This window comes from Eschscholzia californica, unplaced genomic scaffold (assembly GCF_041429995.1).
Source record: "Eschscholzia californica isolate CP2 unplaced genomic scaffold, dmEscCali1.0.p SCAF_3, whole genome shotgun sequence".
Taxonomy (NCBI): domain Eukaryota; kingdom Viridiplantae; phylum Streptophyta; class Magnoliopsida; order Ranunculales; family Papaveraceae; genus Eschscholzia; species Eschscholzia californica.
This window is the reverse complement of record NW_028238420.1, coordinates 55171459-55193841: the sequence shown is the minus strand read 5'-3', so window position 1 is coordinate 55193841 and position 22383 is coordinate 55171459. Positions and strand designations below refer to the sequence as shown.

Genomic DNA, 22383 nt, shown 5'->3' with positions numbered 1-22383 from the left:
AGAAGTTAACAATAAATTCATTTTATATGAAAAGACAAACCATGTGATACAGAAGAATATGGACAATAAGAGATCATGTGTTCGCAACCGACCTTTAGTCCCACAACGTGTGCAATAATAGGTCTGGATTTATTGCACTATTTAATTTGAGTTCTTATTTGGAGGGCAGTTACCTGAAAGACAATGATACAGAGAGACCGAGAGAGTAGAGACAAACATTACACACAAGAGGCAAACTCAAAACTTAAATTCTATTCCTCCAACAAAAAATTTACTATAGATTAAGCTTTTTCTTCAATGTATGATTCCTTATAAAAGTATAATGTAAGGCAATTTTTCAGCAAAATTTAAAGTGGTGTGGAAAAAAATCGAAAAAGATAAAACTCAAGAGTGTTAACTGCCTTTTCTCTTTTACCATAAATCTACATAAGTACAAGTAAAGCCTTTTTTCCAATTTAGTACCTGTGGACCTGCCATATAAAAGAGTATGTAATACTACTATATAATATGGAATATCCACGAACAAGAAAAAAAAATTTCACTACGACTTTTAAATAGTAGATTCATCATAAGTCGGTGAATAATCACAGCTGGCTAAACGAGTCTATATAAAGCAACAAGTTCGCCTTAAACTGAGCAAACAATCAATCAATGGTTTAAAATATAAATTTGGGGTTTTAATTCAATTCTTTAATCGGTATGACTCTTTTTTTCACTTGAGCGTTGGAGAGGCTTCTGAGTTCCTTGAAATTTTTTGTCTCGGAATTACAAGAGCCAATTCATTTTTAGACATAATTGATTCCTATTTTGATGGAATGATGACATCAGAAGCATAAAGTAGGTTTCTCGATTTGGCTGTCAGATGGTAGAAATCAAATGAAGGAGAGAAAAGAGAAGAAGTGGTTTTTGAAATCAAACCTAAACTCTACCAAAATTCATCCTGACATATAATGGGAATGTAATGAAGAAGTGGGTTTGGGTTCAAATGAGATTTTTCTTTTTATTAGTGTAAGGGAATAATTCACATATCAACAAGTCTATTGACCCGTCTCTTTGAAGGATTTCTTTCACAGACGGTTCAAGTGGGAGTCAACAAGTCCACGTGACCCGTCTCTTTGGAAGGATTTCTCTAACAAACGATTCAAGTGGGAGTCCTAAGACGCAGACGTAATAAACTTTTTGGTCACAAACGGTTTGCGGACTTTTTTTCCCAGCCCTAGCCATATTCCATATCTGGGCGATTAGCATTTCCCTTCATATCATAGCCCAAAAGTAAACGTCTCAGTCAAAAGCAGGAGCACGTGAGGAGACGGGAAAAGCTCGCCCAGTCTTCGTCCTAATAAATACGATAGTTGGACTATAAAGTAGTATAAACCTAACTAACAGATAGAGAAGTGTAAGAAGTGTGTAACAAAACCTAATAAATTTGGACTGAGAATATCAACAGCTTCTTCCGGAGAAGTAGGACGAAGATAATGGAAGTTTTGTCGTCGTCGTCATCGACACAGGTGACGCTTTCTTTAACAGAGATATCTCATTATGTCTTCACTTCAACGACAAAACCCTAAATAAAAACCTTAGAAAAAGGCTTTTGATTCTCCAATAACAATTATTTCTTTTAAAGAATAAACAAGTGTTATTTTTTCTCTTTTGATTCTTGAATCTCTTTCTAGGTACTTACTTCATTTCCCTCTAAAATAGTATACTTTCCATGTGAAGCTTGTTTTCTTCAAGGTAGAGAGAGAGAGTCTAGAGAGAGAAAGTTTATGAGTTGACAATGATATGCAACTGTTCAAATCAGAAAGGAAGAAAGTTAATTTTATAAATGAAGATTTGTGAAGTTTGAAGCTTATTACACAGTATAATCTACTCTCTTATACCAGTTGACAATGGTTTCTTTATTAATCAAGGATTAGGGCGAGGAACACTAGAATTCAGCTCATAATGGTGTGACTGTTTCAGAACACCTAATGGAATTTCAAAGAGGATTTCTTGTCTGGGGAAGATCTGATTCTTTATTGTGAATGTTCCTGGTATATCATCAGCTTTTTTTTCCTTCGATTTTCGGTCATTATTGTATAGTTTGTATGTTCATTGCACATATATCATCAAAATCCTCTCACTAGGAGGAGGAGGATCTGTATAAAGTTGTTAACATATGAGCTTGAATTGGTTGGAGTGACACTTTTAGTTGGATACTACTTGTGTAAAGTGTTGGAATTCAAGAGGGTCTCTGTTTAGTATATAGTTGAGGATGGATGGAAGTAGTGAAGATTCGAGGGTCTTGTCGTTGACACCGACTTGGTCTATTGCAAGTGTATTAACAATTTTCATTGCCGTTTCATTGCTCGTGGAGCGGTCAATTCATTACTTGAGTTCTGTAAGTTGATTTTTTTGAGCTCTATCTTATGCCTTATTTCTTGTAAATGTCTGTATCAGAGTAGCAATTTTAAAAGAATTTCTTTGTTGTCATATATATAACTTAGAGATTAAGAGTTGGTAATGTTGCTGATTGTGGACGGGGATGATGTATTGGGTGACAAGTTGGTTAGAGATTATTTTGATTGTAGGTAGAAAAGTAATAAAAATAGAAAATTACGATTTTGGGTTCTTTCTACTTTTATGGAGGTGTGACATCCTAAAATGTAGACTTGGTTGGATACTTAGGACCGATAATAGTCTAAGTAAATTGCAACTCGCGTTGATGACCAATTGATACGGTGGGTTAGGATAATGCCACACCAGTGGTGGAAGGTGCCGGTAATCAGTTGCTAAACGGGGGAAAGGCCTCGCCTCTTGAGCTGGCTTTTGGGGGTGAGAGAAGCCCTAAATCCCCAAAAGGGCCAAAACTGCTATCACAGCCCAGGATCGTTGCCCAATAGTCTATTGAAGTTGAAAACTGATTGGTGAGGAGCAATTATTTGGATAACCCCATATCGGTTGTGGGGAGAAAGCTTCACCTCTTGAGCTAGCTTTTGGGGTGAGAGAGGCCCGATAACACCAAAGCGAGTAGCTGGATAAAACCATCTATAAAGACAAAAGAGAAGTTGGTTTGTGTACTATCTATATAATTTTACTCGTGAAGGATTTAAGGATAATAGACAGATCATTCGGCACTTGTTTTTCTCTAGCTCGCCTTAATTATTCAATTCTAAGGTCGTGATAGTTTTTCTTATTACAGGTAAAGAAAAATGATATAGCTGTGCACATGTTTCTTGTTTATCCTCATGTTATTTTCTTTGTTCAATTACAGTGGTTAGAGAAAACTGATCGGAAGCCTTTATTTGAAGCTCTAGAGAGAATGAAAGAAGGTATGGGGGCATAAAATTTGGAAAAGCATTTCCTTAATCCTTACTACACTTTGTTTGAAGCACAGTACATGTGAATCTTTCGATGTTTGATTCCATGCGTATAAAGTATTATTTTAGCTTTCTATATTCCTTTGTCTTATTGTATACTTTTGTTTTCTGAATTCTTGAACTTCTGTACTGCAGAACTAATGCTGCTCGGATTTATGTCGCTCCTTCTCACAGCTACCTCAAGAACAATTTCAAGTATTTGTATTGATAGTAAGTACTACGGTGGTCGCTTCTCTCCTTGCAGTAAATCTGAAGTTGAAAAGGCAGATGAAGAATCTTCTGAAGGTCGTAAGCTATTGATGGCTTCTATTTTTAGTCACTCCCATAGGAGAGGGTTGATTGATTTGAACCAGAATTCTTGTAAAAAGGCATGTTATTACTGTAATCTTGTATCTAGGGCTAGTCTTTGACAAGAAAAGTAGGTTTTTAAGATTTTTCTTCTCAATGACTTTGTTCTATTTTGAAATTCATTTGTTTTTTCAGGGGCATGAGCCATTTGTTTCATATGAAGGTTTGGAGCAGCTTCATCGCTTCATCTTTGTCATGGCAGTAACTCACGTAACGTACAGTTGCTTGACGATGCTTTTGGCAATTGTTAAGGTTATATTTCTTATGGTCTGCAAAATTGTGTTTTTGCTTGACTAGATGTTGCTAATATGTTCCTTCATTTCTGGTCTCCTATTTTCTCCACAAGGCAGTACTACCAAATATCAGTGTTCAGAAATAAAATGAAATGAATATATGGATATTGGCGTTTAACTGTTAACTTAAAAACAAAAACATTATATTGATAACTTCATTTATTTATCCTTTCTGTGAGCAGATCCACACATGGAGGATATGGGAGAATGAAGCTCAGGTAGCAACACATTTTCGACTCCCTGGTAAGCTCTTTAGGTTTGTCAATAACATAACGATCACCCCATTAAGACGCAATCTAATATATATATATATATATATGTATATATATATATATATGTATATATTGTGGAGTAGTTTACTTCATAGAGACTCATTTGCACCTACTCCGTGGCTGTCTTCTTTAATTCATTAATTTGTTGTTAAAGAAAGAGATTGGCTACTGGACATATAAATACAACTACAACAAAGTGCTGAAAATCCGACTCAAAAAACTACTTTTCATGATAAGAGGTCACAACGGGCAAGAGAACATTCTTTAGTTGAAATACAAAATTGATTTTCTCCAACTACATATTACCTTTTACAAAGCATAAATTTAATTACCAATTTACCATAACTTAGTAACTACTTGGCTACAACGCTTCACTGAAATTCTGAAACTACTTTGTCAAAAGACCAATGTAACCTAAATAACAACTCCTAAATTTGAGATTATATGCCAGAGATCGTCTATGTTGATCCCCTCGTCAACCAGTCTCCATCTCAAAACAATCAGCCAGATGACCCCCATCAATTAGCCATCAGTTTCAAATCTCTCGGTTCTTAGTGCCACAGGCTATGCAACTGAGATGAAATTATGATTTCTTTAATACTCGCGATATTATGATCAGGGGTGAAATACGATGGTGAGAATTCAGACAATGAAAGCCTAGGTATTTGAGTTGCATCTCAATCAGATGAAAAATCAATACCATGTTACTGATATGCATATGACTATACCCATATCTGTTGGTTTCCTTGGAGTCTTCCTTGACTTTGCAGTTACGTAGCTACGTAATAAATTTTATGCTTACAATTTCATGAACTCCTTCAAACTATCTTCTAGAAATTTTACTTTTATTCTAGCAGAATGCTTTCTTGTTCTTCATTTCTAATATTAATAGTTCAAAGTTTCAAGTAGTCTGCTATGACTAGGATGGACTTAACTGTTTGTTTAATTTTCTTATTCTTTAATTTTCAATCGATGTTTCCATGCTCCTGATTTTTATTTCTTGCAGAAATTTCGAGACCGTCAACACTGAGAAAGCAATCAGTATTTGTAAAATTTCTTTCATCAAATCGTTGGGCTAGAAATACTTTCCTTGTTTGGACGGTGAGTTAATTTCTTTAAGAGTTCTTTTCTGTTTACCATGATTGTCGTTGAACTCAAAGGAATGTACTTCTGCTAACATGAAGTTAACTTAAAATTGCGACTTTGAAGCTTTTCTGTCACTCTTCTTTAAGTATCTACTTTTTAATTTCAAATGTTTTTTGTTCTTTAAGATATAATGTTCTTCCCCTGTAAGAAGGAATTCTTTGGTAGAAAATACCTTAGTTCATTTAGTATATTCTTTTTGACAATAGCAACATATTAGTGTGCAAAAACAAAAAATTGGACTTGTTTGGTATCGAACTTTGCAGCTTACAAATGTTTACACTTCAGATTTTTGCTACTTCAAAAGTACTATGTTTGTTCCTAAAAACACATTATTATTTGGTAACTGTTCATGTCAAAAAGTTAATTATTTGTTTGCTTTTATGACTTCAAACCCATAATAATTTAAACCCCAAACTATATATTTACAAAGAAAACAAGTTAAGTATTTAACCACCTTTAAGTACAATAAATCACAGAGTAGATTTAAAAACAACATTACTATCTACCCCAGTTTCTGCAATATTAGTAGAAAATATAAACAGTAAATGAGAAAATTATAACAAAAAGAAGTAAGATCTTTCAGACCCTATATAATTGGTCTTGAGAACTCATTGGTGGTCACTGGTTCGATCCATTTTCATATTTATTATTATTTCAAATGTTTTTTGTTCTATTCTATGCATTTGTTTACCTTGTATACAGGGGAAGATACTCTTCTTTAAGTATCTTCTTCAATGAATGATGTGTCAGAGTACATGGTTCGGTGTTCCCTTGTATACTCTGAACAATGGAGTGCAAATTGGGCGGGTCTTGCTTGAGCCTGATCGAAATAGAGAAAAAGCAGAGAACATGCGAGTTAAAAAGATGTATTTTGTTTGATTAGAGAGAACTTCTATGAAACTTAATATCAAAACTTAGCTCATAAATCTTCTACATAGTACTACTCTGCTACTGACTTCTACCTGATCGAAATAGAGAACACGCAGATAAACATGCAAGTTAAAAAGATATCTTTTGTTTGACCAGAAAGAACTTCTCCAAAGCTTAGTATCAAAATTTAGCTCATAAATCCTCTACATATTACTACACTGCTAATGGCTTCTGTCCTCCAAGTTAGGTTCAAAGCTTAAATCCGAATATCCAAAGCATTTTTGATAAGGGGAAGTAATAAAGTAATACCCATAGAAAATAGTTAAACCAAAAATCCACCTTGATTTGTTTTCTAGACTATTATGTAAATGTTACACTTACGTAATATTTTTTTCTTCATAGTTCTTTTCATGACTATCTTTTAATATTACGGTGCAGAAATGTTTTTTCCGACAATTTCGCCATTCAGTGCTTCGGACTGATTACATCACACTTCGTTCAGCTTTCATTGCGGTAATGTTTAAAACTCTGTGGTGGTTGAGATATATTACTTTATTAGTTGTTATATAGAGTGCTTTGCTAAACGAAAAAAGTGGATCCAAACAATTATGATTCTTTGCAGGTTAAGAACTTCCACATATTATTTTTGAGCTCCTTATACTTTTTTACTATTAGGTTGTAATTGTTCTCATGGAAAGCTGGATACTATTAGAAGCCTGAAGGCAAATAATTTAATGAAGTTAAACTTTATATTGTTTGAAAAGGCAAGATTATATTAGATGTCTTTCGAAAAAAAATTCGTAATATGTGATTATGTTCTATATTGGCGTCCTTGCTTTGGCTTCCTGCCACATATCCTAGATGAACGTCTTACTTCTCCCATTGCATAAATCCTATATGAACCTTGTGATAAAAAACACACACAAATAAATGCATGTACGTTGTGTAATTCTAACTTTTCTTTCAATATCTCTCATTCGTAAAACCGTGTATGCTGTCACTTGTAGCCTTGAGTGCTGTCACTTCTTAGCCTTGAGATCTCACATTTCATGCTACAAGAACATGGTTTTGTTAAACTATATGGTATCAATTGATGCAGGTTTACACTCTGCATAGTAATTTCCCAAATAATTTTATTTATTTGTAATCAAGATCACTGTTCTAGGAAAAACCTTCTTACAATTTTTTTTCTTAAAAACTTTATTTTTTAATAGTATAGCTCCTTTTTGTAATTTGTCATCAATTAGTTTTACACCCTGCTTCGTAATTTCCCAAATAACTTCTTTTACTTGTAATTAAGATCACTGTCCTAGGAAAGAAACCTTCATTTATAATTAAAAAACCCTTTATTTGACTAATGTTATTGCTCCTTTTTGTAATTTGTTGCAGAATCACAACCTTTCATTAAGATTTGATTTTCATAACTATATGGTTAGCTCCATGGAAGAAGAATTCCAAAAGATAGTCGGCGTGAGGTAGGCTAGTTCTTTTTGTTTTGCTTTCATGATATTACATCATGAATTTGCAAAATTTAAGTTGTGCTAGTTTTCATTTTAATGGAATTAAGATTACAAGTTATAACATCAAGGAGAATTAATAAAAGTACTAAAATTTTCCTGATGCAACAGCAATAAAAGAAAAAATTTAAATAAATATAACAAGGAAATAGAGGCTCTTTGATGTTGTGGTTGAATCTCATGAGAGTGTCCATAAGGCATTTATGCTACTGGAGTCATGGTTTGTCAGCACTGGACCGTGGAAGATGAATGTGGACCGACCGACCGAGTTGACCAATCCTAACTTGACAACCCTTTTTCACAAGATTAGCACCCATCCCTCTGATGCTTGGGGGATGATCTCAAGCATCCAGCAAACCATGATTAGTGTTCACTTTTCTGAAGATGTTTTTTTTTCTGAGCTATTACTGGTTAACAAATTCTAAGTCCTAGCTAAATTATCTATTTGGTTTGTTATATCGCAGTGGACCACTATGGGGATTTGTTGTCGCTTTTATGCTTTTTGATGTAAGAGGTAAGACAGGCGCATTCTGCTGACAGTGACTGGCCGTTTCAGATTTCTTAGATTTATGCTCCTAAGTTCTCTCAATAGTACAACAGAGATAATTTGGCCATAAAGAGCATCATACTACTCTCCTTTTAGGATCTCCCTTTCCCCTTCTCTTGTTAATGTTTTTCAACATGAGTTCAAATTTTTGGGACTCTAACTAGCTTAATAGTTAATACCACTCGGCATCTATTGTCCCATTAATTCACTATTCACTTTAACTTATTTCAAGCTCATATTATTGCAATTTTACTTATTTTAGTCGAATTACGATCCATATTGTTGTATTGTTCTATGCAGGTGTAAACCTTTATTTCTGGCTTGCCATTATTCCCGTTACTGTAAGTCACTATTCCCATTTATTGTCTGTACGCAATTTACCACTCACAATGAGCTTTGAAAGCAATCAGCACACTCATTTTACGATGCATCCCCCGCTAACTGAAACCAACTATGTCACACATGCACAAAGGGGAATCCGCTCTTAAAAATAAAGACCCCGTGCTCTGCTTCATCCATATCCTTTGGGTATGAGACAGTTGAAAAGTGGGTCTTATTGCTTCTCCAGCTGGCAAGGCACGTCTCGCTTCCCTGTCTGCTGAATGAGGGAGGAGAGAAATGTGATCAATACAGGCACCCCACTTTAACACATGGGCGCGCTAACACCGGCATAATCATTGATGCATCTGGTTCTATCTTGTAATCTTTTGTTGAAGTTTCATATTTTTATGCAGCTTGTTCTTACATTGGGTACAAAGCTACAACATATAATTTCGACATTGGTGTGGGAGAATGCTGGTGTAACAGAAACAAAGTTGAGGCCTAGAGATGACCTTTTCTGGTTTAAAAAACCAGAACTGGTCTTATCCTTGATTCATTTTGTTCTTTTCCAGGTTGGTTCTACTTCTAGCAAGTTATTGTGATATGTAAACTGCTAACTGTGAAATCTGAAACGATCCATTCCTTTTCATTGTGAACGCAGAATGCTTTCGAGCTGGCTTCATTTTTCTGGTTCTGGGTAAACTCTCTTCTAGTAGTAGTCAATATGAACCTTTTCTGCAACTTTTGAGTAATTATATTTGATTTTCTCAAAATAAAAATGCAGAAGTTTTTATTTTTATCTGAACCAAATTCTTTATTGCCTTCACAGTGGCAGTTTGGATTCAATTCCTGCTTCATTAATAAACATATACCGTTGTATGCACGGCTAGTGTTGGGGTACGCACCTACCAATGAACTAAGTTGTCTTATATTAACCATTTTGATTCTGGAATAGCATGGTTGGTGGATCAAGTGAAGAAAAACACCGCAGGCCCGAGTTCAAATCTTTGGCTCCTCGCTTTGCTACTTGATAAAGGAGGATGAAACCGCGCTGTCAAAAAATAAAAGAGTAGTCAAGAATTTGCCTCATAATTTTTTTTCATTTTGTCAGGTTTGCTGGACAGTTCCTTTGCAGCTATAGCACTTTGCCACTATATGCACTAGTTACTCAGGTATTTCTTTCAAAGGGTGGTTTTGCTTTTTCTTCCATCATCTTCTTGTTATTCTGTTTTTCGAAAAATCTGTTCTCTTAATACTCTTACTTGCTTAGAATTTCTCGCGATCTTCGTATATCTCTTCACTTTCGCGATCTTCGTATATCTCTTCACCTACTAATTCCTTGCAACCCTTTCCATACATGGACGCGAAAGTCACAGATGGTTTGAGTGAAATAACCTCAAGTCTATGTTTTTTCTCAGATGGGAACAAATTACAAGGCAGCTTTGATTCCAAGGAGAGTAAGAGAGACAATCCATGGATGGAACAAGGCAACAAAGAAGAAAAGGCGACGTGGAATGCTCAACGATGATTCTACTTCAAAGACACAAACAAGCACAATCATCCCAGTCGACGATGATGAGACTCCAACTCATACAGATGTTGAGATTGAGTTAGCACCTTTACCTACTACCGAACATGTAGTTGAAACTGAAAGTTCGAGCATGGTTGCTACTGTGATAGGCTCACAACGCTTCGGAGAGCGTCCAGAGCCTGGACTATAGGTGCCAAATCGAGAAAAACAGGATTAATGTGAGTGAATCCTGGATCTTATTTCAAGATTGATAACCAAAAAGCCATTGTCACCGAGATTGGAGTATATACAGCAGTATATTGCATCTTGCAAAATATGTCACTTCCCCTGAGAATGTCATTCATTACCTTACCTTGAACATGTAGTTGCAGATGAAGGTACTGGCAGGGTTACTGATATACAGAAACTCATTATCTGTTTCTTCCACAGGTAACTTAGAAGCTCGAAAGGAGTAGACTAAAAAGTCCCACAGATCCCAGTTCAAAAAAAGTGTAATCGTTGTAATAGATTCAATCATCATCAAGTAAAATTCTACATTCTGTTTCGAAATTTTTATGCTTTTCTTTAACGTTAGTTATCACAGGGCCCCTTGTCATCCAAAAGAAAATGTTTTTGAAGGATTTCTTACATCATAGATACTTCAAAAGATATAAATAATTGCAATCAAATGATCTTTGTAGGACACGAAAAAGGATCTTATAGCCTATGAAGAACTATTTGTACTTCATTTAATATATAACATTATAAATTTAATGAGACAAATCTAAACAGTAAACTACGAGACAACATATCTTATCACCCCAATTGGATAATATTACCAGACAACGGAATTGGATCAAACACGTATCATCAAAACAGCGTTACGGTATAGCCACCTCATTTGTCCATGCACAAAAGACCAAAAAGAATCAGTGCCGCTTTATATTGTTAACCTGGCTGGCGGAATTTGGCCTCTTCCCGATATATATCTCTCTCTATTTAGAACTCAAAATTCTCTTGTTCAAAGTAAAACCTTTAAGCTTATTTTGGAGGTCAATCTTATCCGAAAACAATGTTGGGTGTTTTTGAGAAGTCAATAGCCAAACCACCATCAGAATTATGTATATCATCTTCAATTCATTCAGCTAAATATAACATCAAAAAACAGAGAGGAAATAGCAGAGATTTTTCGATCCATGACACCAAATTCTACCATGTATAATTTCTCTAATGGCAATTTTATGGGTTTGTCACATCAAGATGAAAATCCTTTGCGTCCCAGGTATATCCCTATTTTCATATTGCTTCGAAAATTTTCATACTGCTTCGAAAATTAATGAAAAAATCATAAAAAATTTAGTCCCGGCGGGGCTCGAACCCGCGACCTTCGGCTCATAAGACCAACGCTCTAACCAACTGAGCTACGGGACTTATATATTTACAAGCTTTATTTATATGCTTATGACCAATTGTGATGGTACCGTATGGTTATATTTTTAGGTCTATTGTAGTGATGGAAGATATATTCTGCATTTTTGTGGGAGACTTGGAGAACATTTGTGATCTTAGACGACACTATGGACTTTGTAGACAAACAAGTGATGCAATGCTCATAATAGAAGTATATAAAGTTCTACGAGATCGTGCTCCATATCCTCCCGATCAAGTTATAAGAGATCTTATAGGAAAGTTTGCTTTCATTCTCTTTGATTCCAAATTTAACGGCCTCTTGGTTGCTCGGGTTAGTTGCTTTCACTTTTACTTTCTATATCTACACTACACCTCACTATTTATGTATATGTACAGGGTATAACCCGTGTTTTCAGCACAAACTACTTTGTTACAAATTAAAATTTGAACTGATAAAAAGAATGACACTTTAAGGTCTTCTTAACCAGAACCCTTTTATAAGGGTAAAATCAAAGTGTCCTCTGATTAGGACTCTAGCAGGCGAGTGAAACTCATAGTCGGCTAAAGCCCCATGAGACGGGACTCTCGGCCAGAAGATGTCACAACCCATGCGACTCCCAGCCAGGAGATGTCCCCGTACTCCCATACCATGGAAAGTAGAAAAGTTGGGTTGTGTTTGAGGAAAGATGAATATTTCCGTGAACTAGAGTTATATACTCCGCAGAAGTCTTCCGTCCAATATGGTACGTAGGATTAATGTTTAGTTCCTTGGTTCATATAATATTTATCCGGACATCATTTCCTTGGGTTCTATGGAAGCTTCCCTAGGGGTACTGAATAACGGGGATTAGATTATTGCACCCGTAGAGAACTAAAGACATTGAAGTACCCCATGTACCAAGTGATAGAAATACCTTATTTCCATAGAAATAGGTGATACCGTATGAAAATTTTAAACTTTTGAAGTTAACATGAAATTAATGTTTGAAGGACCGGGACGGAGGTGTACCATTGCAATGGGGTGTAGCTGAAGATGGGTCTTTACTCTGCTCTGACTATCCTAAAATCATATCTCGAGCTTGTGGAAAATCTTCTGCAATTTTTCCTCGTGGTAAAAAAAATTAACAACAATGATAGATGTGCCAAAAGGTATAGTTAAATTTAGGTCGGAATCAGTTCGAACCCGCTAGGGTCTTTGGGTCATCTCACTTTAAGATAGACCAAAAATCCTAGAGGTTGATGACCGATCCAAAATTGACTAATACCTTAGGCTCATTTATCATTTTTTGTAAAATTAACCCTCTCTTTCCTCTCTCTCTTTACTATGACAGGGTGCATTTTTATGAATGGGAGTGGATTGATTAGTTTTGTTCATCCTTCATACAAAGTTAAGGCAATTATCAGAGAAGATGTCGACCACGAATCAAATGAAGAAGAATGTGGGGTTATGTTTCAAGTAGATTTGTACACACGACTTCCTAGCATTCCATGGACAGGTAGTTCTGCAAATTGGGCACAAGTCACCACTACTCTTGAAGGTGAATAATATTGGTCACCAAGTAGGTCACTAGTCAATGACCACCTCATCAGTTTGTTTTTCTAGGGTTACTAAAGATAATGTGGGATTGTGGTTGGGCTGCATGATCTAAATTTTGAGTTCTGTACCTTTTTTTTGCTTTAACAGCCGCGATGCTGTGCGAGGCCAGTCTCCCAGCCGGGAGACTTGCCGGGCATACTGTCATTTTCCTTTGCTTTAATTTACTGTGTACGCATTTTTATTCTGTGTGTGTTTGCGGGCGTCGGGACAATTCAAGGGTTCCTTATTAGTTGCGAGATATGCATAAAGATTCATAAATCTAAAGGACTCGTGCATCAAAAAAGCCGATAATATATCAAAAGAAACAGATTTACAGGCTCTAACCAAAATTTCCACGTTTCATTCAGTGGGTCACTGGATGTATGTCATATTATATTATAGTATATACAGGGAAGCAAGACCGACTCTAGAGACTTCGATAGAAATGCAAAATAAACTAAGTGTACAGAAGTACAAAATACAGTAGGCTAACAGAGGTTGAACATGATGGATAAGACAATAATATTCTGAGCTTTCTGAAATCAGATTCGACCAATCTGATAAAAAGGGAAAAAACACAGGAAGCATTCATTCAGGAGGATCCTTGGGTAAGTCTCTGTACCTCATTTTGGTCATTGAGGGTCTCCATTAGAAGTGGGGGAGCATACTGTGCTGTTCCTTGATGTTCCTCGGAGTCTTGACAGAAAGATAGAATGATTGTATCGATTGACATTTCTACCACTGCAAAGAAAAGAGTGGCTACGACATAACCAAGCCCCCAACTTACCTGCATACAAGCACCCCAAATGTCGAGATTTTAATTATTAGAACGGAAAATGGTAAAAATTCCCCAGGCCAGTCTAACTTTCTTTTGTCTAATGGAGCCATCAATCTTTTTAGGGTTCAGCTCCCTATGTAAGGTTGCTAGAGGTTTGAATAGGGCAAGGTTCAAACAATTTGGGACATGGTATGCAAGGTTTGCACGCAGTTTGGCAGTTCGCATAAGAAGCCCAAGCCTAAGAAAGTAATGACATGTCTTTTTAACGAAGACTAACAAGAATTTGGGCCTTCGACTTCAAAGTGAAGTTAGAAGCTCACCAGAACTGGGAATAGTGGAGAGGAAATCTTGTTGTGGGCAGATCTGTACTTGTGAGTATCCAGCATCAAGAACGCGAAAACAGCACTAGCCAGGCTAACACATAATTTGCCAAGGAAAAGGATAACGTCTCCGATCACGTTTACCCTGCCTATCCGAAGAATGTTGTTCATGATCAACTCTGTTGCTATTGAAGATGCTCTAAAGAATCCTTTACCTGTTATTGCAATCTGAAAGTAACACGAGAAAGAGATTAAAAGAAAAATTTAAGCTATGATGGAAATAAGAGATCATTATCGAAGTCTCGACTATAAAATTAAAGCCAATATTACCATAATATAAGCGTTTCGGTTCACCGATCTCATGGTCCACCCGATACATCCGAGGCAGCAATTAGTGGAACCAGATTGCAGCTTCCCAAGCCGAGTTTCGTACGTGGAACTACCACCTTTCAGCTTTCGGCGAACGAACTCAAGTATATAACGGAATGACTCGATGAATGACACAATCAGGGAGCCGACCGCCACAGACCCAAGGTTGTAACGCATTAGCCGTTTCATTGAGGAAAATACGGGAAGAAACGGAATATCTTGCCGCACCTAACAAAATCAAGCGAAACATAATTGATGTAACAACTTTTTAACAAGAAAAAGGAACATACAATAAGCAATGTCAAAACTATGACCAACTAAATCCTCATGCTCTCTGGAGTTTCACTTCAAGTTTCCTATTTTTGTTATCTTCTTTTTCTCTCCATTTCTATGCGGGCATGTGGGTGTGATTTTGTAGAATGACTTATAATAGTCATTGAGCATGACTTATAATAGTCAACTCCACAATCTAATTGACCGTGGTTGAGTATCTTGGGTTTCGACCAATTGCCTCGTGGGGTTTTGGTGACCCACTTTATAAAAAATTAACGTCGTAATTCGTAAAACTTAATCAGATGGTTACAGCTGCTTACCGATGTCTCACCACGAGCCCAATAGTAGGAAGCAACAGAACCTGCAATCACTGTAGAAGATGCTGCGATAAAAAACTGGGTGGCCCAATAACATCCGAACAGGTGGAAAAAGATGGCAATAGCAATATGAGGAGTATAATGGATGCTATAACCACAACATCTATCACATATGACCCTTTTTTGTTCAAGATCATAGGCACAACAATTGGAGTTGCAGTCATTCGGCAAGATCTGCCCCGAGCTGAATAGATGAAGAGCTGCTGAAAGCCAGAACATATAAAATATCGCAAGGATAGTATATGGAATGATAGGAAATATAATTAGCGCCTGAACTTCTCCAATAACCTTAGAAGCAACCTGCGTACAGGAAAAAAAGGGTCCTGTCACGACACAGTACTCTGGCTAAAACTACCACTGAACCCACTAAGAATTGCAAAAAGTAACCAGAAAATTATTCTTCGGCATAAGGCAATGTTCTACGAATGGCATAGGGTTATTTACAGACCAAATGTGCATTCTATTAGATGACCTCAAAGTTTAGTAATATGATCTCTCTAGACGTTACTATGTCATTCATTTCCTACTTGGGGAAATGAGGTGTTTGAGGGTTACCGCTAACTACTCATCAAGCCTAGAACACTACTTTTTTGCGGGTAAAGAAATGATAATACTTGGGTTACATTGCCCCTGGAATGCACCAAAGCACTTGCCACATTCCATTTTCATACATAGACTCTACCTGGTTATTCCCTTAAAACTTCTGAGTTAAGCAATTTTGACATTGGTACTTGCCTTTAATACAGATGTTGCCATAAGGATGCGGCGAATAATGGCGATAGATGAAAGTACCGCGATACCCATTATAACAGTCATAAGAACAGCAACCGCGCGAATATGACTTTGTTCCTGAAAAGTAAAAAAAAAACTATTGAGTATGAAAACAGATAAGCAAGCGGAGAAACAAAAAGATGTAACTTTTTCTTGACCAATTTTGTTTAAGTAATTAGTTGCACCTACCCGTCCAGATATACTAATGTAAGGATCATCTTCGCCGCCAATTATAGGGGTGATTGCATCGTTCCCAATCCATCCAGCTAAAAGATGATTGTCAAAAATAAAATCACAATTGTGGGGAAGTAACAAAGTTTAGATTTTGGTAATTCGTAAATAAAAGAGATAAAAGTGAAAAGGAGATCTGACCTTTTAAGTAGTAAAACATTGTGACTGATATTATAAGAATATTAAAAAGTATGACTGTTATCCATGTCATTGCCGCAACAAAATACCGGATCATGAACAGCCACATAACTGACAAAAACAAGGGAACAATGCCTCCACAAACAAGCAATACCGGCCATGACTTTCCAATGTCGGCTACATACCTCTGCACATAATAAGAATACGGTGACTTCAAAATATGAAATCTGAATACTTCTAGTATGAGTAGATAAGGAAACAAACAGTATAAATGTGAAAGAGTAGTGAGAGAAATAGGATGTACAAATGTTTACATAGACATGATTTCGATAAAAGAGTTTCCTACCTTTAAGACTGCTGATCTAGAATCAATGAATTTGTGAATAGACTTATCAATTAGAATGTCCCCATTGATGCTAACTCCACCCATCTGCTGCCAATGTCTTAAAGACATGTTTGATGGTCGTGCAATGAATTGGCAACTCCAATGAACTGTGAAGGAAAAAGAAATAAGATGGAGATAAGCATACTCATTATTTTCTTAAGAGAAAAAACCATATAAGCAGCAGGGAAACTTTAACAACTACAAAGGAACGTGAACTCGTGAACTATTGTTTTTTATGCACATTTCATGCCATGCGTGGGGAGGTAGAAGTTTCATTTCAATGATCGCTGTGCTTATTAAACTGAATGTCCATGCAGGTTTGCGATGCCCACCTCCACCAGGAATCTCTCCTACGAATGCCTTTCGTTCTCATAATTGAAACATGGCCCTAAAGAAATGCTAGCATCTAACTCACTGTTACCTAGACTGGAGGTTGCTCTAATATGTGGCATGGGTACAAGTACATGGTACCCTACCATTTTCCCTTTTCAATACGCTATTCCGAGTCGAAGTACTATTTAGACTGTTGTCCTAGACAACATGCATCTTCATGATGCATGTATAATAGGTACACTTATTCTCATAACAGTCTGGTTCATAATACTTAAAACTCTTAAGCATTTAACCAAAAATCTTGGTGTTAACTACTCAACTAGTAATTCCTAATTCTTAGAACTTCTACAAGGAAGAAGAACTAAGAAATTAAGCCCAGAGATTTCGGTACACCAAATTTAGCGTACTTCGAAGTATTCAAGAATGGTATGTGGCGGAACACAAGGTGTGTGTGTGTGTGTGTGTGTGTGTGTGTGTGTGTGTGTGTGTGTGTGTGTGTGTGTGTGTGTGCACGCAGGGGTGGGTAGGGTAGAGGTTCCGGTTTCTTTTATCTAGGTCTTCATCAGTTGCAACAAAACTCTCATGAACAACAAGAAAAACTATATATTTGATACGCAATTCCCAAAGCATTTTATCTAGGTATTCTTAAAGTTGCTTTTAGCTTCTCGCGACCATGTTTAGACAAGTTAGAATGTTAGATCCTGGACAATTGTCCCATTCTAAACAAAAATGTAAAATGAATATCTTAAATGAGTGTTGTTTGCATGATCGGAGATTGAGGATTTGTATGACTTACCATTTACACTTGGAAATATGATTGGATAACAAGGACCTTGAAGTTGAAGGGAGCTATTCCTCATTTCTGGTGTAAGGTACTCAAAGTAATCATAATTCCTATCAATCCAATCATCTGTTTTAATGTGAATATCTCCCTCCGGATAATCACAAACCCAATTGAGGCCGTCATCTGATGGAAAAGGACACTCCATCAAGCATATGCTCCTCGCGTCGGCTAGCTTGAAGTCGCTGTTCTTGACACCACTTTCATATACTTGGTTGGGATTTAACCAGTATTTAATCTCCAATTCACGAAGATCAGGATTCCCGTGCTTGTCCCCACAAACATTTCCTTTGTAGTCTAGACCATAAGTCAGTCTGCCAACAGATGTACATGCATCATTAGAAGGAGAACAAGCAAGAAGGGAAAAAAATCTTTTTTTTTTTTGAAACGTAAAGAAAAAGAATCTTCAGTCATACATGAGAACATAAAAAAACTAAACACATCTGCCAGTCGCCATTAGAGATAATCAACATACAAGTTTGTAAGATTAATCATTTCTAGTTGTTGCGACTGAAGTGCTTCAAATACGGACACTAAAAGTTCCCTCGCTAACCCAAGTAGGAAGCACAATTTAGAATAACAATACATTGTCCGAAGACAAATATCCCAAACCAAATCTATGGATTCTCTTGAGCCCTCCCCTCCCATATGAGAAAAATTGCAATGCTTTTTTTATTTAAATCTTTCTAATCAATGTAAACACCCAATTCATAGAAAAAAACAAGCATTTTGACAATGTGCACTACTTGCCAGACTAGAAGTATAGAATAAGGTTAACCATCTTAGAATTTGGATTCATGTTGTTATAAACTAGTCTTTTGTCCACGCAACAACCTGATCCGTCAATCTCGTACCCACCCTAGAAGAGATGCATAGTTCTTGAGACAGACTTCAAAAAGAAAGTACAGTTTTTAATGAGTTTGGACACCATTATAATTCTATTAGGTATGTGAACTTCATACGCCTATCTCCATGGAGGTGACTAAAACCGTCTTCCAGACCCTAGCGACGGGCAATTTGTTCTCTGTAGCTAATTTAAATGTTCCGGACTAAAACAAGTGATTACCCATTAACACAACAATTAGCTGAAATCCCCATTACCCTACCAAAGAACTAGAAATGCATCTCTCAAGTCCCTTGCCTAACTAATGTCACTCATGCTGAAACACATCAATATACCTAAAATGTAAACATTGCTACAACCAAACCAAGACAAAAGAAACTTTCGACCAAACAGCTAGCTAAGATGGAAACCAAATGACCCAATTAAAGAGAAAGCTTTAAAACATCTAATACCCTTCCTAATGCATTACTCTCTGATACCACCATCAGTAGAGATCTCATGTAGTCTGTAAGAGCTCATACAAGAAACTCTCCTATACACAGCAGAAGCTCTTCTTCCAGAGCCCAAAAAAAGGTAAGACTTTTGCCTCTTCCACAACCCATTTGATAAATACTAAAACAAGGGAAGAAGGGAAACTCAAAAAAGAGGGAATTTTTAAGAGAAGTAGTTCTAAAATGAAGAACCAAACTTGCCTTAGAAAAGAACAGTGCCTCTATAACTACATATCTATAGATCAAAATAGTTAAAACTCAGAGACCCAACTGAGAAAATTGAGAAGATCAGTAACACTAACAACAACAATGGCAACTCCAAATTCTCAGAAATAACAACAAATCAAGAGAAAATATAAGAAACCCATCTTAGAAAAACAAAGAATTTACTTAAACATGAAGGAAGAAAGTAAGCTTTGAAGAAAGAGAGAGAAACCCTGAAAAGTAAATAGGGAAAAGAAAACCCCAGTAAGTAAAAGAAGAAGAAGAAGTGTTATTAGTACCTTAATGGGTTACCTTGGTTGAATCCGAAGCTAGAATTAACAATCATTGAAATCCAAAATGCAATAAAGAGAATAAGAAAGACAATATCTCTACATTTTCTGTTACCCCTTATAATCCCTCTTTTATCATTAACATCAGTATCTCCTCCATCGCTTGATGGGTACTTCCCTATTATTGCTCCTAATGGACCCGCCATTTTTTACTCAGACTCCTCCTTAAACCCCCCCGCCCTCACCAGAAGAAAGAACTCAAAAAAGAGAGAGAGAGAGACTAGAAGATGGGTGGGGAGGAGAAGATGAAATGAAAGTGAGCTTAAAGTGTGAGATTAGAACAACAAAGTAAAGAGAGAGAGAGAGAGAGTGTGAACTAAAACGGGGTTTAGATTTATGCTTTGTTCTTATCAATTTTTTTCACTTTTTTTGTTTGTAAGAAGAGATAAAGACAGTGCGGTCCACGTGGGATGCTTTTTTAATTTTTCAGACTTGAAGTGAATACTTGTCTTTATGGCTTCAACTTCCATCTTTGAGACTATCAACTCAGCTTACTTAGCTCGGCTTATGTGTCAATTATTGTACTTGCAATTACTCCTACACTTGTCAACAGTTGGTAGCCCAAGTGGTTCCAAGGTGTTGACATAAACTCCAGAAATCCCTGATTTGGGATTATTAGGGTGTAAATAATGTAGTTGGACTTTAGGTCATTGTCATGTTGGGCTATAGGCCCGGTCTTGTTTCAGTTTGAGTGGGCAGTTATTGAGCGTATCACATCTTTGATGTATCAATGCCAAATGTAACGACATATACGTAGATCATCGTAGTCGACTTCCAAAAAAAAAAAATGAAATGAGCCGTTACAGACATATTCAAAACTAGAAAGATGTTATTAAATAGGCACATTTGTTTATCTACATGTAATTTTTGTAACAAGAAAATTAACTGTGGATACTAAATATCAGTCTCTCTCTATTTGACCGAAAGAAATAATTTTCTGATGTGGGATTTCTTTTTTGTCAGAACAAGAGAAATGGGGAAATAGAGAGAGAGAGAGGAAAAAAAGGAGAGCACGACATTAGAGAGAATGAAAGAAATATATAAAAGGAGAGGTGCGGCGACGGCAGATCTCAAGGTGGTGGTAGTTGCAGACAATGGAGGTAGTGACGGACATGAGTAGATGACCAAGTTCTGATGACTCCAAAGTCAATTTTGATTGATCAAAATTTACATGCTTCTTCACTCTAAATTAATTTTTACATTTAATTTTGTATTTTCCGCAACCAAAACAGTATGTTTCTTTCAAAACTTCAGCTATGTTTGTATAATAATATCAAATACCTTTATACAGTATCTATATAATTATGAAGTGGATTTCGACTACCGGTACATGTACATAAATTATGAGGTAAAACATTGTCTTTGTTTAGATATCTTAATCCAAAATTTGATGTCTAAAAGAGATAGTAAATACAGTATTTGTTTGGAATATTAGATATAATAAGCAAAAAAATAAACTAAGAGTGCAATGTTTTGTTGCATGTAATTATGGCTTTTATTTTTGTTGAAAGATGTAATTGTGACTTGTGTGTAAAATAATACTATCGATTAGGTCAATTTACATATTTTTCATTCCAAAATTACCCTTACCCAATTGTGACTTGTGTGTGAATTAAACTGACTCTCTCTTTCTCTCTCAAGAAATTACAGGGTTTATTGAGAAATACCCTTAGCTAATAAAACCGACTTTCTCTTCGTAAACAATCCGAAGTCGATAACCTTCTGAATTACAAAAAAAAAAAGGAACACGAAGCTTCACCGATCTTTATCAAAATTTAGTTACGAAGAAGACGGAGAAGAGAAGAAAAGCAAGACAAAGAAATGAAGCTTCGACCAAAACTTATTTTCTCCTCTCTAACTTGTTTAGTGCATTGAAATTTATAGACGTGGTTAGATTTTGAGTATGGATGACAAGATATTAGGATCTAGAGGTTTCTACTCTATTTGTCTTCATTATTGTTTTTTCTTGTTTAATTATGGATAAAAACTTTATTTGTTCGATTATGGATGAAGACTTCTTTTGTCCATTAACATCTGATCACGAAGAACAGTAAGAACTTTGTTAAATTTGAAGGAAGGGCTAAAGGCCTCATACTACACAGGGGACCTCTCACAATTTGCATTAATGGCGCCTGCAGCAGGTTCACCACGGGGTTTTAGGGCACCCTTTGATGAAAGAAAAGAGTTGTTGGAGAAAGAAAACAAAAGAAGAAAGTTTTGTACTTGAAAAACGTGCCCCAAAGAAGACGGCCAGAAATGCCACCATGTAGAAAATATATATATATATATATATATATATATATATATATATATATATATATTTCTTATTTTTTGTTGCAGCTAGAAAAACAAAGATACAGTGAAGAACTTAAAGTTATTATGGACGAAGTGCTTATGTGGAGCTTTGTCTTTTTTGTTATAACAGGAGCTAGCTTGTTGTTTCTTCCATTGTAGTGTGAAAGACTTAATTCTACAAAATCTAGTCTTGAGAAAGAATTTATAGATGTAT

General features: G+C 36.1%; 2 protein-coding genes, 1 non-coding gene and 1 pseudogene across 7 annotated transcripts; 2 read left to right on the top strand and 2 right to left on the bottom strand.

Moving 5' to 3' along the window:
• Nucleotides 1-1219: 1219 nt before the first annotated feature.
• Nucleotides 1220-10753, top strand: LOC147552034 (MLO-like protein 14). Of its 4 annotated transcripts, none has more exons than XM_086671168.1 (16): nt 1288-1633; nt 1674-2380; nt 3254-3311; nt 3495-3727; nt 3843-3959; nt 4183-4243; nt 5279-5373; nt 6727-6801; nt 7678-7763; nt 8270-8319; nt 8653-8693; nt 9087-9245; nt 9335-9370; nt 9503-9570; nt 9785-9845; nt 10092-10753. In XM_086671168.1, exons 2-16 carry the CDS (start codon nt 2255-2257, stop codon nt 10392-10394), a joined length of 1569 nt encoding a protein of 522 aa, XP_086527294.1. In that variant the 5' UTR covers nt 1288-1633; nt 1674-2254; the 3' UTR covers nt 10395-10753. The 4 variants fall into 4 exon arrangements, with proteins under 4 accessions (XP_086527297.1, XP_086527294.1, XP_086527296.1 ...); XM_086671170.1 differs by having other exon boundaries at nt 1378-1633; nt 3495-3644; XM_086671169.1 differs by having other exon boundaries at nt 1382-1508; nt 1720-2380.
• Nucleotides 10754-11255: 502 nt separating this feature from the next.
• LOC147552032 (stem-specific protein TSJT1-like) lies at nt 11256-13255 on the top strand (annotated as a pseudogene). Its single transcript, XR_015238325.1, has 4 exons — nt 11256-11465; nt 11684-11924; nt 12584-12704; nt 12925-13255. The product of XR_015238325.1 is annotated as a stem-specific protein TSJT1-like (transcript).
• TRNAI-UAU (transfer RNA isoleucine (anticodon UAU)) lies at nt 11541-11614 on the bottom strand. The gene has a single exon. It is a non-coding gene; the product is annotated as a tRNA-Ile (tRNA).
• Nucleotides 13256-13499: 244 nt separating the features above from the next.
• Nucleotides 13500-20350, bottom strand: LOC147552031 (Plasma-membrane choline transporter family protein). The gene is made up of 10 exons (XM_086671165.1): nt 19824-20350; nt 17941-18299; nt 16773-16918; nt 16430-16613; nt 16247-16323; nt 16022-16135; nt 15230-15586; nt 14598-14864; nt 14268-14495; nt 13500-13956 (listed from the first exon to the last, which is right to left on the bottom strand). Exons 1-10 carry the CDS (start codon nt 20018-20020, stop codon nt 13762-13764), a joined length of 2124 nt encoding a protein of 707 aa, XP_086527291.1. The 5' UTR covers nt 20021-20350; the 3' UTR covers nt 13500-13761.
• Nucleotides 20351-22383: the final 2033 nt, after the last annotated feature.

Excerpts from the sequence above, each read along its gene's own strand:
- LOC147552034 (XM_086671168.1), top strand. The coding sequence starts at position 2,255 with ATGGATGGAAGTAGTGAAGATTCGAGGGTCTTGTCGTTGACACCGACT. Across the intron at positions 2,381-3,253 it reads CAATTCATTACTTGAGTTCT|TGGTTAGAGAAAACTGATCG; the intron begins GTAAGTTGATTT and ends GTTCAATTACAG. Across the intron at positions 5,374-6,726 it reads ATACTTTCCTTGTTTGGACG|AAATGTTTTTTCCGACAATT; the intron begins GTGAGTTAATTT and ends ATTACGGTGCAG.
- LOC147552031 (XM_086671165.1), bottom strand. The coding sequence starts at position 20,020 with ATGGCGGGTCCATTAGGAGCAATAATAGGGAAGTACCCATCAAGCGAT. Across the intron at positions 15,587-16,021 it reads TGGCAACATCTGTATTAAAG|GTTGCTTCTAAGGTTATTGG; the intron begins GCAAGTACCAAT and ends TCCTGTACGCAG. Across the intron at positions 14,865-15,229 it reads GGGCTCGTGGTGAGACATCG|GTGCGGCAAGATATTCCGTT; the intron begins GTAAGCAGCTGT and ends TGATTTTGTTAG.